Source organism: Hypanus sabinus, chromosome 6 (assembly GCF_030144855.1).
Source record: "Hypanus sabinus isolate sHypSab1 chromosome 6, sHypSab1.hap1, whole genome shotgun sequence".
Taxonomy (NCBI): Eukaryota; Metazoa; Chordata; class Chondrichthyes; order Myliobatiformes; family Dasyatidae; genus Hypanus; species Hypanus sabinus.
The window spans coordinates 83050832-83065265 of NC_082711.1; the positions used below are offsets into that span (position 1 = coordinate 83050832).

A 14434-nucleotide genomic window follows, 5' to 3' on the forward strand; every position below is an offset into this window, starting at 1 on the left:
AAAGGTTAAAGATTAAAGATTAGCTTTATTTGTCATATTTATTTTATATGGACTTCAGTAAGGCATTTGACAAGGTTCTGCACGGAAGGTTAGTGAGAAAGGTTCAATTGTTAGGTATTAATATTGAAGTAGTAAAATGGATTCAGCAGTGGCTGGATGGGAAATGCCAGAGAGTAGTGGTGGATAACTGTTTGTGAGGTTGGAGGCTGGTGACTAGTGGTGTGCCTCAGGGATCTGTACTGGGTCCAATGTTGTTTGTCGTATACATTAATGATCTGGATGATGGGGTGGTAAATTGTATTAGTAAGTATGCAGATGATACGAAGATAGGTAGCATTGTGGATAATGAAATAGGTTTTCAAAGCTTGCAGAGAGATTTAGGCCAGTTAGAAGAGTGGGCTGAACGATGGCAGATGGAGTTTAATGCTGATAAGTGTGAGGTGCTACATTTTGGTAGGAATAATCAAAATAGGACATACATGGTAAATGGTAGGGCATTGAGGAATGCAGTACAACAGAGTGATCTAGGAATAATGGTGCATAATTCCCTGAAGGTAGAATCTCATGTGGAAAGGGTGGTGAAGAAAGCTTTTGGTATGCTGACCTTTTTAACTCAGAGCATTAAGTATAGGAGTTGGGATGTAATGTTAAAATTGTACAAGGCATTGGTGAGGCCAAATTTGGAGTATTGTGTACAGTTCTGGTCACCAAATTATAGGAAAGATGTCAACAAAATAGAGAGAGTACAGAGGAGATTTACTAGAATGTTACCTGGGTTTCAGCACCTAAGTTACAGAGAAAGGTTGAACAAGTTAGGTCTATATTTTTTGGAGTGTAGAAGGTTGAAGGGGGACTTGATAGAGGTATTTAAAATTATAAGGGGGATAGATTGAGTTGACATGGATAGGCTTTTTCCACTGAGAGTAGGGGAGATTCAAACAAGAGGACATGAGTTGAGAATTAGGGGACAAACGTTCAGGGGTAACACAAGGGGGAATTCCTTTACTCAGAGAGTGGTAGCTGTGGTAGAGGCAAGTTTGGTATTGTCCTTTAAAGTAAAATTGGATAGGTATATGGACAGGAAAGGAATGGAGGGTTATGGGCTGACTGCAGGTCGGTGGGACTAGATGAGATTAAGCCTTCGGCATGGACTAGATGGGCCGAGATGGCCTGTTTCCGTGCTGTAATTGTTATATGGTTATATGGTTATTTTGAAACACATAATGAAATGGGATGTTTGCATCAAAGCAAAGCAGTGAAGATTGTGCTGGCCGGTCTGTAAGTGTTGCCACATTTCTGGTGCATACCCACAACTTAGAATGTGGGAGGAAATTGGAGCACATGGAGGAAACCCACAAAGGTGGGGATTGAACCTTGGTCTTACAGCTGGCGCTGTGAAAGGTGTAATATTAAAGGGGACATGAGGGGGAGCAACTTCACTCAGAGGTTGGTGAGCGTGTAGAACACACTGCCAGTGGAAGTGATGGATGCAGGTTTGATTGCAACAGTTAAGGGAAGTTTGGATACCTACATGGATTGGAAGGGCACAGAGGGCTATAGTCCCGGTGTGGCTCGATGGGACGAAGCAGAATAACAGTTGGCCATCTAACAAGATGACCTGTTTCTGTGCTCTAGTGCTCTGTAACTCTATATAAATTATATTCTGCAAAGTTCCAGTTGGTATTAAGACATTCACTATTGTAGTTATGATTATGAAATGTAGTTTCAGATAAATACATGACAGAAGAAAATGTATCTCAACATAATTACACAAATTAATAATGGATTTGAGATTTTAGGACAACATTGTGGTAGAAGTATTTCTCTGGTGTCCCTCATACTCCCCAGGAGAACTGGGCACGCACTTGAGTAAGATTTACAATTGAAACCCAAAAGTCAGCACAGAGGAAACTTTCAGTTAATTTGGATTCTAAGTTCATACATTGAGGTTTATAATTTGAATATTCCTTGCTGATCAAAATGGTTAGACAGTATTATGTCATCCATTACTACTTATTTTGTTCAATATTAAAGAGATGAAGCACTTGAAAACTATCAGTAACATATTTCAGAATGGTACATTACTTATTTATTGCTCACTTTATGCTGAGAGTATGTTTATGATTTTACCTTCCTATGTAGATAACTGGTCAGAGTGGTCATCGTGGTCAGAGTGTGGGGTATCAGGTTCACAACGACGTACTCGCCACTGCAAAATATTATTTCCAGTGGGTTCTCAGTGTTCTGAGAACAGCAGTGAGAGCAGAGCCTGTACCTATGACTCCAATTTCATCCCTGGTAAGTAGACTGTCAGGAGGAGATGTGTTCCTAAAGCTAACCCAAACTTTATCGTTAAAGATTAGTTTTCTTGTAAAATTAACTACTCATATTTATCTTAAGACTTTAAAAAAATTATGGGCGATGTTCAGATTTGGTAATGGTGCAAAACAAGCCTTCTCCTCGGGCACACACTTGAATTCCCACTCCAATGCAGCAGTATGACATCAAAAAGTAGCAGGAACGTTCAGGATGATCAATTCTGATCCAGCAAATCATCTGCAAAAAAAAACCCTAACTTTTCAACATTGTGCAAATGAAAATTGATTTTTTTTCCCCCCGAGTGGAATGCAATTATAATGTTCCTCGGGTTGGGTCACCAGGATCTTCCTATTATGCATCATTTTGTACAGGTCAGCAGTTTTCTGTCCCAGAAGCTTGCGTCATGATATCATTCCGTATGCATTACTCATTTCAGACACCACCATGAATAATGAGTTCATATTGTTCTGTAGCATTTGGCACTTAGGTCAGTCTGGGTTTCATTGATACAGCCTGAAAGGGCCAGCCACTTATTACCCACCCCGCTCCTCTTTTCTTTTTCTTTTTACAATATTTTTATTCAGAAAAAAAAACAAGATTTACAGAGTGCAACACATAGATACATCTCAACATATATTGTGATAAAATTGATCAAAATGTTATAGCATAACACATAAAGGTATACCACTCTGTAATCAAAAATTTAAAGATAGGTCACACATCATAAAAAAAATTATATAAAAAAAGTCAACCCCCTACCAACAACCAAAGAAAAAAGCTGATGGATGATAATGGATAAATTAGAAAAGAAAACATATTCGCTTAAGAAGAGAAGATAAAAATATACATAAAAGTCTGTGCACTGTTAAACTTTATAAATTGGAAAAGTAATTTAGGAAAGGTCCCCAGATATTATAAAAAGATTGTTTCGAATTTAAGACGAGCAGTGGGTCTTTTCTAAATTTAAATAAGATATAATATCACTTAGCCATTGAAGATGTGTAGGAGGGATAGACTCCTTCCATTTAAGCAGGATTGCTCTCCTTGCTAAAAGAGAGGTAAAAACTAAAACCTGTAGGTTAGAAGTATTTAAAGTTATATCTTCATCTGCAATAATACCAAACAAGGCAGAAAGGGGATTTGGGTCAAATTGGACCCTAAAAAGTTGTGTGAAGGTATGGAATACTTCCCACCAAAACTTTTCAATTTTAGGGCAAAACCAAAACATATGAATTAAAGAAGCATCAGCAGAGTTACATTTATTACAAAGTGGAGAAACATTCGGATAAAAACTGGACAGCTTCTGCTTAGAAATGTAAGCTCTATGAACCACTTTAAATTGCAGAAGAGAATGATGAGCACAGAAAGATGATTTATTAACCCATTTAAGAATTTTATTCCATCTATCATCAGAAATCTGACAATTTAGGTCATCCTCCCAAGCTTTTTTTATTTTATTTAATAAGTCTTGTCTAGATTCAATCAACAAGTTATAGATACCGGTAATAGAACCATTAACAAAAGGTTTTAAATTTAAAAGATCGTCCAGTAAATTTTTATCAGGACCTATAGGAAAAGTAGTTAATTGGAAACGTAAGAAATCTCTGATTTGAAGGTATCTGTAAAAATGTGCTTTTGGAAGTACAAATTTAGTTGACAATTGGTCAAATGAAGCAAGAGATCCTGAGATAAACAGGTCCCAAAAACACTTAATACCTAGTTCATCCCAATCCTTAAAGACTTTGTCAGTCATGGAAGGGATAAAAAAATAATTAAGGAGAGTGGGAGATGATAATGAAAAATTTGCTAAACCAGAAAATTTCCTAAATTGAGACCAAATCCTTAAAGTTTGCTGAACAATTATGTTATCTGTAATTTTATTTGCTGAAAAAGAAGAATATGATCCAAGAAGAGAGACAATAGAGGAATTTTTTACAGTATTAACTTCTAAGGAGATCCATGATGGGCAATCTTTACAATAAATATAATAAGACCAGAAAGTAATATTCCTTATATTGGCAGCCCAATAGTAAAACCTAAAATTGGGTAGGGCTAATCCACCCATCTCTTTATTTCTTTGTAGGTAAACTTTACTTAAATGAGCTTGCTTATTATTCCAAATAAAAGATGTTAAAATTGAATCTAAAGAGTCAAAGTAGGTCTTAGGAATAAAAATAGGTAAGGCCTGAAAAAGATATAACAATTTAGGAAGAATCTTCATTTTAATCAAATTAATTCAGCCAATTAGGGATAAAGAAAGAGGAGACCATTTAGAAAGCGTCTTTTTCACATAATTCAATAAGGGGTCTAAGTTTTTTTTGAATTAATTCTTGAAGTTTTTAGTAATTGTTACACCTAGATATGTAAATTGACTTGTAACAACTTGGAACGGAAATTTGATGACATTAGGTCATTTAAAGAAAATAGCTCACTTTTATGTAAGTTCAGCTTATATCCTGAAAAAGAACTAAACTGGGAAATTAAAGAAAGAACCGAAGGTAAGGAAGTTTCAGTGTTAGAGATAAAAAGTAAAATATCATTAGCATATAACGAAATTTTATGAGTCATACCTTCCCTTAGTATACCAGAAATGTCCTTAGATTCTCGAAATGCTATTGCTAAGGGTTCTATAGCTAAAGCAAAATGTAAAGGACTAAGAGGGCAACCTTGTCTAGTTCCCCGCTGTAATTTAAAGGGCTTAGAAATTTGAGAGTTAGTAATGACCTCAGCGGTAGGAGACAAGTAAATTAATGCAACAAATAAAATTAGGCCCAAAATTAAACTTTTCTAAGGTCTTAAAAAGATAATTCCATTCAATCCTATCAAAGGCTTTTTCTGCATCTAAGGATAATATACACTCTGATATTTTTTTGAATGGTGAATATATCACATTCAACAACCGACGTATATTAAAATGTGAGTCACGATTTTTAATAAATCCTGTCTGGTCATGATATATAATAGATGGTAAAATATTTTCAAGTCTTTGAGCTAAGATTTTGGATAAGATTTTTGCATCAACATTTAATAAAGAGGTTGGTCTGTATGAAGAACATTCAGCTGTATTTTTTTTTAAGAATAAGAGAAATAAAAGCTTCATAAAAAGATTGAGGTTTAAAGGACTGATTTAAAGGACTCTGTTTTCAGAGGATAAATAATGTGTAAGTAACCTAGTGTAAGTTTTATAAAACTCCCCAGGAAAGCCATCAGGTCCTGGAGTCTTACCAGAATGTAAAGCACGTATAACCTCAGCCACTTCTTCATTGGAAATAGGCTGATCTAACTATGTTAGGCTATCAGCAGACAATGTAGGAATGTTGATATTACTGAAAAAAGCATTCATATAGGTATCATCTAAAGAAAAGTCAGACTGATGCAACTTAAGGTAAAAGTCTTTAAATACGTTGTTAATTTCAGAATGATCAGATATCTTAGTACCATTATTTTTAAAAATTTCTGTGATTTGATGATTAACTGTAAAAGATTTTAAGCGATTGGCTAATAAACTACCTGTTCTATCCCCGTGAATGTAAAATTGAGTTTTATCTCTCAACAGCTGTCATTCAATTGGGTAAGTCAGCAGAAGATTATACTTGGATTGGATTTCAATCCGCTTATTATATATAGTTGGATCTGGAGATAGGGCATACTTTCAATTAAGATCTTTAAATATCACTGCTAGATCAGACCTTTCTTTGTCTGCTTTTTTCTTTATATAGGTAGAGTAAGAGATAATTTCTCCATGAATATATGCTTTAAAAGTATCCCAGACTATAGTACCAGCAGTATCTCCTTTAAAATTTCCTTTAAAAGAAAAAAGTAATATGGTTTTCCAAAAATTTTAGAAAATTTTTATCAGATAACAATGATAAGTTAAAACGCCAACTTCTATTTGGTACAGAGTTAACAGGTAATCTTAAAGCCAGAAGCACAGGTGCATGATCAGACAAAGCAATCTCCTTATAATCACAGGATCGAACCAGTGGAAGCAAGTTTCTATCTATAAAAAAGTAGTCAATCTGAGAGTACATATGATGAACCTGAGAGAAATATGAATATTCCTTTTCTTGGGGGTGTAAAAAATGCCACATGTCGAGAATACCACATTGAAATAGAAAAGATTTAAAAAATAGGACTGATTTATTAGTGACAGGGGTTTTACTTGAAGAGCGGTCTAATATAGGGTCAAGCCAAAAATTAAAATCTCCACCTATCACTAAGGAATACTGATTCAAATCAGGCAGAAAAGAAAAAAACACGTTCAAAGAACAAGGAGTCATCTGTAATTGGAGCATATATATTCGCAAATACGATAGTTTATTCTCAAGACTACCCAAAACAATAACAAAGTGCCCATTTGTATCAGAAATTACACTATGTTGAATAAAGGATACATTCTGATCAAACAGGATAGAGACGCCTCTTGATCTATATTGAGAGGGTCAGTGAAAATGTATACCCTTCCATCCTTTGAAAAAGCATGAAATATCATCTTTACGAATATAGGTTTCTTGGAGAAAGATTATATGAGTTTTAAGTTCCTGGATATAAGAAAAAAATCTTATTTCGTTTAACAGGGTTATTTAGACCTTTCACATTAAAGCTGAGTATATTAATAAAAGAATTCATCAAGTATCCTTTATTAATGTATAAAAGGTAATCACAGACATGTAGATAGCGAATAAATAAAACAGTAAAAACCTCCAATCAGCTTTCTGGAAGAACCCATATCCCCCTTCCCTCCCCCCAAAGAGAGAAATCAGCCAAGGGAGGCTGAAGACTAATTCTAACATTCCCAACCCAGAACTCCGGCAGCTCCAAAAATAAAGATATGTATAGCTGTGCTGAATAAACCATTGTAAATATATATATATACAAAAACAAAATATCAAAGTAAATAAGTTAGCTATTTACGAGAAAAAGCCATGGGAAAATACAAGTATTAGTCTCGGTAAAAAGGAAAGACAAATAAGGAAAATCAATAAGTAAAACAACATATACTTGTGGGTGCAAAGAAAAGGAGTAAAGAAACAAATAGAAAATAATTAGAAAGGGAAGCGGTTTAGATAGCTTCCTACATGACTAATTTAAGGCATTCAAGGGGAAAAAAAACAAAATGACAAAATGGCTAAATAATGAAAAAACCAAAAACCAGCAATAAGAAATATAGAATATTGTATACTATTGAAAAACAGTAAAAGATCGAAAAGTGTATAAATAATCAAAAGATAGGAAAAATCTGAATGAATTTAAAGTAAAGCAAAACACCCTATAGTTTCATTCCTCAGTAATTACTACATGTACACCCTACATAATTACTTCCAGTCAAATTACTAAAAGGAAGGTAAAAATCAACATAACACTGAGAGAATATAACATTTTGTTTAAAAAGAGCTGCGAGAAAGTAACATTAGAGGACCCAATATAAAGGCGGAAAACAGCAAAAGAGAAAATGGATGCAGTCTGCCTGCATGTTTTGCATAGTTTGAAAGATAACAAGGCGCCAGTTACTTAATCAAACAAATGATTAAGACTTTGTAAAACCAAGGAACTTTGCTATCAACAAAGTGCCAATTACTTGATTGAACACCTGAAATTAAAACATTTAGTATAAAGCAACTCAAGGTTGAATTTAAGCATGGAGACTTTGTAAAAATTTCTTAGCTTCTTCAGGCTTTGTAAACCAAGGAACTTTATTATCAGAAGTAGTAACCTTGAGTTTACACGGATCTCTGAGAGAAAGGCAACAGCCAAGCTTAAAAAGATCAGACATAACCTCTTTAAAAGCCTGTCTAGCTCTTAGAACTTCTGGTGGATAATTTTGAACGCTCCGAAACTGTTGATCACAAAATTGTAATATACGTTTCTTCCTTGATTCACGAAGGATCTGTTGTTTAATCTGATAGTCATAAAAGCGAATGATAATAGAGTGAGTTTTCGCAGGATCCCAATTAGGAGGGGTAACTCGGTGAACGCGCTCAAATTTTGGTAGTTCCGATAATATATCGGGGAATAAATCTTTCAGCATTTGAGCACAAAAATCAATAGGTTGATTACCCTCCAGTTTTTCAGGAAGCCTAAAAATTCTGATATTGCACCTTCAATTCCTGATCTCCAAATCTGTCAGTTTCTTCAGTAATGCGTCATATTTTTTAAGTTGTTCCTTAGAAATTTTCTTGAAACCTTCGATATCCTTCTGCAACACTGGCAGAGATTCTTCGTGTAGCTTAATATGAATTTTGTGGTCATTCACAGTCTGCTGTATACTTCCAAGTTTCCGATTAAGTGTTTTCAGTTCAGATTTAACCAGGTTGAAGGAATTCTGTAACAAGTCAAACTTGGATTCCAAGTCATCCAGTTTATCCAATTTTTCGAGTCTCTCTGACATTTGTTGAGACATTTCAGCCAAAGTCTCTAAAGTAACCTCTTTTCTAGAGTGTTTTCTACTCATGGTGCTCTCACCGAGACAGGTTTAAACAGCAAAGTAAGCGAATAATTATTTCGGAGCACGTAGCTACTGCAATCTACTCCATTACAGCCACCGGAAGTCCTCCCCTGCTCTTCTAACTGTCCATCCCAGGCCTCCAGTTCACCGCTCAGTCCCTTGCCAACTGGCTTTACCACCCTGTCTGAATTCCAGGACCCCAACACACCATCCTCCCACCCTCACGGCCAAAGCACATCTCTTCATGGGGTTCAACTGCAACAATTAAGAGAAGTTTGGATATGTACATGGATGGGTGAGGTTTGAGGGTGTGGTTTGCTCTACTAATCAGGGACAATAACAACTGCACTCAGAGAGGACATAATGGAGGCTTGTCCATTGAGTCTATATGGGTAGAACGCAAAAATAAGGATACAATCACTTTGAAGGCATTATACTACAGACCCCCAGACACCCCCCAGCCCCGCCACAAAAGCAACTGGGATGCTGAGGAACAGAAATGTAGGGTGATTAAGGAAAGGTATGAAAACAATAGGATTGTTGTCATGGAGACTTCAACTTCCTTAATATAAATTGTGACCTTCCTAGTGCAAGTGTTTTAGATGGGGCAGAGTTTGTTAGGTGCATCCAGGAGGGTTTCTTAATTCAAAATGTAAACAGGCCAGCAAGAGGAGAGACTGTAATGGAGCTGGTGTTGGGTAATGAGCCTGGCCAGGTAACCGATCTTTCAGTGGGTCTGCAATTAGGCAACAGTGACCACAACCGCTTAATTTTTAAGATAGATATAGATGTGGATAAGTACGGACCTTGTGGGAGAATATTAAATTGGAGCAGGGCAAATTACAAGAGTATTAGGCAGAAACTAGGGAGAGTTAATTGGGAACAGCTGTTTATGGGCAAGTTCACATTCAACGCGTGGAGGCTGTTTAAAGACCAACTGCACCGAGTACAGGACAGGTATGTTTCCGTCTGAAAGAAAGACAGGGATGGCAAAGTAAGAGAACCTTGGATGTCCAGAGAGGTGATGAATTTAGACAAGAAGAAAAAGGAAAAGTATGTAAAGCTTAGGAAACTAGAATCAAACAGAGCATTTGAGGATTAAAAAGAAGCCAGAAGATAACTCAAGAAGGAAATTAGGAAAGCCAGGGGGAGCCATGAAAGGACCTTTTCAGGTAGGATTAAAGAAAATCCCAAGGTATTCTATACATATATTAAGAGTAAGAGATTAACTAGGGAACAAGTATGACTACTCAAGTATAAAGTGGGGAATGTTTGCTTGGAATGTGGAGGATGTACGTTGAAACCCTTAAGTGGTACTTTACATCAGTATTTACTGAGGAGTAGGGCGGTAGGGCGTGGAGGATAAGAAGATCAGTGCTGAGAGTATTGAAATATTAGGGCATTTCAAAGTAAAGGAGGACGTAGTGTTGTGTCTCTTACAGAGTGTTAAGGTAGAGAAGTCTCCAGGTCCTGACGGGATATACCCCAGGTTATTGAGGAATTGAGAGAAGAGATTGCTGGTAAGTGGAGCCACAGGTGAGGTCCCAGAGGACTGTTGAGTAGTTAATGTTGTTCCATTGTTCAAGAAGTGAAATAGGAATAATCCTGGAAATTATAGACTGGCGAGTCTCACATCAGTGGTAGAGAGGTTATTGGATTGAATTCTTAGGGATAATATTTATGAGTATTTGGAAAACCATGCCCTAAGTAGGGAGAGCCAGCATGGCTTTGTGTGGAGCAAGTCATGTCTTAGCAACTTGATTGAGTTTCATAATGAGATGACAAGGGCTATTGTTGAAGGTAGAGCTGTGGACATTGTCTACATGGATTTTAGTAAGATGTTTGACAAGGTCTGTCATGGGAGGCTCATCTAGAAGATTAAGATGTATGAGATTGGTGAATTGCCCATTTGAATTCGGAACTACCTGCCCATAAAAGGCAGGGTAGTAGTTGAAGGGACTTATTCTAGCTCGAGGTCTGTGATTAGTGGTGTTCCACAGGGACCTGTACTGGGACTTCTGCTGTTTGTGACATATATAAATAATGTGAATGAAAATTTAGATGGGTTGATTAGTAAATCTGCAGATGATATGAGGATTGGTGGTGGTGTGGATTGCATTGAAGACTGTCAAAGAATATGAGATATAGATCAGATGCAGATATGGGCAGAGAAGTAGCAGATGGAGTTTAACTTGGCCAAATGAGGAATTTTGGACCTTGGTAGGTTAAATGGTGTTGATGAGCAGAGGTATCTTGGGGTCCAAGTTCATAGCTCCATGAAAGTGCATACATGGGTTGATAAGATAGTTAAGAAGACATATAGCATTCTTGCCTTTATTATTTGAGGCATAGAGTTCAAAAGTCAGGTAGTTATGTTACTTTATAAAACTCTAGTTAGGTGGAGTATTGCATATAGTTCTGGCTGCCCTTTTATGGGAAGGATGTTGAGGCTTTGGAGGGGTTGCAGTGTAGATTTACCACGATGCTACCTGGATTAGAGGGCATGTGCTAGAACGTGAAGTTGTACAAATTTGGGTTGTTTTCTCTAGGGTGGTGGAGGCTGAGGAGAGATCTGATAGAAGTTTGTAAGAGTATGAAAGGCATAGACAGAGTAGACAGACTGTTTATTTTTCCTAGGGTTGAAATATCTCATCCAGAGGGGGTAATTTCAAAGGAGGTGTGAGGGACAAGTTATTTTACACATAGTGGTAGGCGTCTGGGGTGCTGGTAGAGTCAGATACATTAGAGAATTTTAAGAGACATTTAGATAGGCACATGAATGTGAGGAAAATGGAAGTATGTGGATAGAGGGGATTAGCTTAATTGGCAGGACATTGTGGGATTGAGGGCCTGTTCATGTTCTATGTGTATTTGTTCCACTTCCTCATCCAGTCTTGGATGTCAAGCTCCAAATGGATAGCATGAAAGGACATGATTGAGCCTGGGTTTCTGGTGCTGTGAGACCTGTATTATTGAAAGTGACATTACTCAAAGGGGATATACGTCCACAATACTGGTTTTCTTTCACTAGACATTTCAGCCCAATTTCAAGGTGAGCAAATTTCCGTGGTGACATTTACTTAGCTGTAACTCAGAAATCTCTTTACCATTTATCAGACATTTATGTTTGTGTTTACTTTGCATTGTTTCAATGTTGACAAAGTTGTTTTTATTCCTCTTCTCACATTTTCCTAAGTAGATGGTAGAGGGTTTTCTTCCTAGAGTATCACAGGTGTGATGATTATTGTAGTGTTATTAGGTAGGTAAATTCATGTATTCAACCCTCTGAATGGTCTAATGCAGGGGTTCTTTACCATTAACCAAGGTGTTCATGGGCCCAAGGTTGGAACCCTGGTCTAAAGTGACATATGAGTAGGTGAACATTATATCACACTCTTTATGCTGATCCTTGTAGACGGACAGGTGTATTTAGTGTCTGCTGTATTCTTGTAGATATGATGCTGAGTTATGTTTGATGCTGTTCAGCTTGCAAGTAGTGATAAAGGATGCCATGGAAGTAGAGTTAAGTTGTGATGATTGGGTCATAACTTTTTCAAGATAGTCATTGCCTTCCACTGTTTGCTCAAAACTCTGTTATCATTTATTAGTCTAACCTGTATATTTCTTGGAGTTCCATGAGATGACTATAATTACAAGTCCAGGAGTTGAACAATATTTAACCTCCTCCTTGTTAATATGCTACTGAACACTTAATTTAAACCATGCTGCTCTGGAGAGAAGTTGAGTAGTGGCCTAGAATTACTACATAAGAGATTGGAAGAAGAAATTATATGCCTTTCCAGGTACTAGTTCATACTTCTTGTGAGTTGTCTTTTTATAAGCTACAAATAGAACCATTCTGTTGTATGTTTTGCAATCAAATCACTCAGAGATAATAATGATATAGGTCAGAAGGAAAATGAGAAGCTAAGAGGTTTTATATTGCTCATTTGAATAATGTGTCTGGAGGTTACTCACGTGAAATGCTCCATCCCATTGGTTTATGGCAGATGTTGAGTGAATAACATTTAATTTGAAATTTGGGAGGTAAAGATTACTTAGAATGACGGAGAAATCAAACACACACAAAAGCGGAACATATATTGATGCTGGTACCTAGTCAATCTCATTTTCCAATACGTGGGAACATATCTGGTAAATCTGACAAGCTTCCACTACAGATTCAAATCAGACAATTAGCTGAGCAGAGCTATCTCTGTAACAAATGGAGTCAACTGCACAATTTGCAACTAATCATAAATCAAAGCTGCCGTGACTGAAATGGAACTGTCATCTGTTCAAACATGATACAAGCACATTCTTGGTGTAAGCAGGTTCCAATTTAGTTCCTTGCTAAGTAATCCTTGGTTGATCACAGTTTTGCAAACATTAGTTCAACAAGCCTGAATATAAACAACTATTTTTCAAGTTTAGTTCTTGAATTATACTTCATAATTCCATTATATTTTGAAATGTTTATTATAAGTCTTGGCTATGCAATTGCAAATTACAATTTTACAAATACATATACTGTATATAATATTAGCTTAGTTATGATATGATTTTGAGTTTTAAAATTATAATTTATTGGAATAAAAATCACCGGAGTAAAATTTACTCCGTTTTCTGTTTTTCATTCCCTGATATTCAATGGTATTATCAGCACTGAATCCCCAATTATCAATATCCTGGGAGATACGATTGACAGAAACTGGACTGCAATAGATGTGTGCAGTTTCAGGTCAGAGGTGAGGAATCCTGCAGCAAGTAACTTGCTACCTAACTATCCAAAGTTTGTCCATTATACACAAGGCTCAAGCCACAAATGTGTTGGAATACTCTCCACTTGCCAGCGTCCAAGAGGCTTAACACTAAGCAGGACATGGCAGCCTCCTTGAAAGACACCCCATACGCAACATTCACCCATTCCCCTGCTGCCATAGAGTGGCAGCAATTTATAACATCCACAGCATGCACAGCTCCTTGTCACGAATACACTTTAGACATCGCCTTTCAAATGCCCAACTGCTACCGGCTAAAAAGACAAGGGCAGAGAAAGCATAGAAACACCATTGCCTAAAGTTGTCCTTCAAGCTGCAGGCTGACTTGGAAATGAATCAATGTTCCTTTACCATTGTCAGGTTAAGACCCTGGAACACTCTCCTTAATATGATTGTAGGCATTCCTGCACCTCAAGTTCAAAGTAAATTTATTATCAAAGTACATATATATCGACATATATAACCCCGAGATTCCTTTTATATAGTGAGCATACTGAGTAAATCCGAAAACACAATAGAATTTTTGAAAGACTGCATGCAACATGACAGACAAATTGCTATGTGCAAAAGACAACAAACTGTGCAAAAGACAAAAGAAATAAAATAAGCAATAAATATCAAGAACATGAGATGAGGAGTCCTTGAAAGTGAGCCCATTGGTTGTGGGAACAGTTCAGTGATGGGGACAATGAAGTTGAGTGAAGTTATACCCACTGGTTCTAGAGCCTGATGGTTGAGGGGTAATAACTGATCCTGAACCTGGCAATGTGGGTCCTGAGGCTCCAGTACCTTCTTCATGATGGCAGCAGCGAGAAGAGAGCATGTCCTGGGTGGTAGGGGTCCCTGATGATGGATGCTGCTTACCTGCGACAGTGCTTCGTGTAGATGT

The 14434-nt window shown here is 36.9% G+C and overlaps 1 protein-coding gene across 4 annotated transcripts in view; it reads left to right on the top strand.

Moving 5' to 3' along the window:
• sema5a (sema domain, seven thrombospondin repeats (type 1 and type 1-like), transmembrane domain (TM) and short cytoplasmic domain, (semaphorin) 5A) overlaps positions 1–14434 on the top strand; it is a 225063-nt gene that overhangs the window by 205887 nt on the left and 4742 nt on the right. For all 4 annotated transcript variants that reach the window (XM_059972528.1, XM_059972527.1, XM_059972530.1 and 1 more), the window contains exon 21: positions 2143–2298. In XM_059972528.1, the coding sequence (XP_059828511.1) occupies positions 2143–2298 (156 nt within the window). The remainder of the gene's footprint in view (positions 1–2142; positions 2299–14434) is intronic.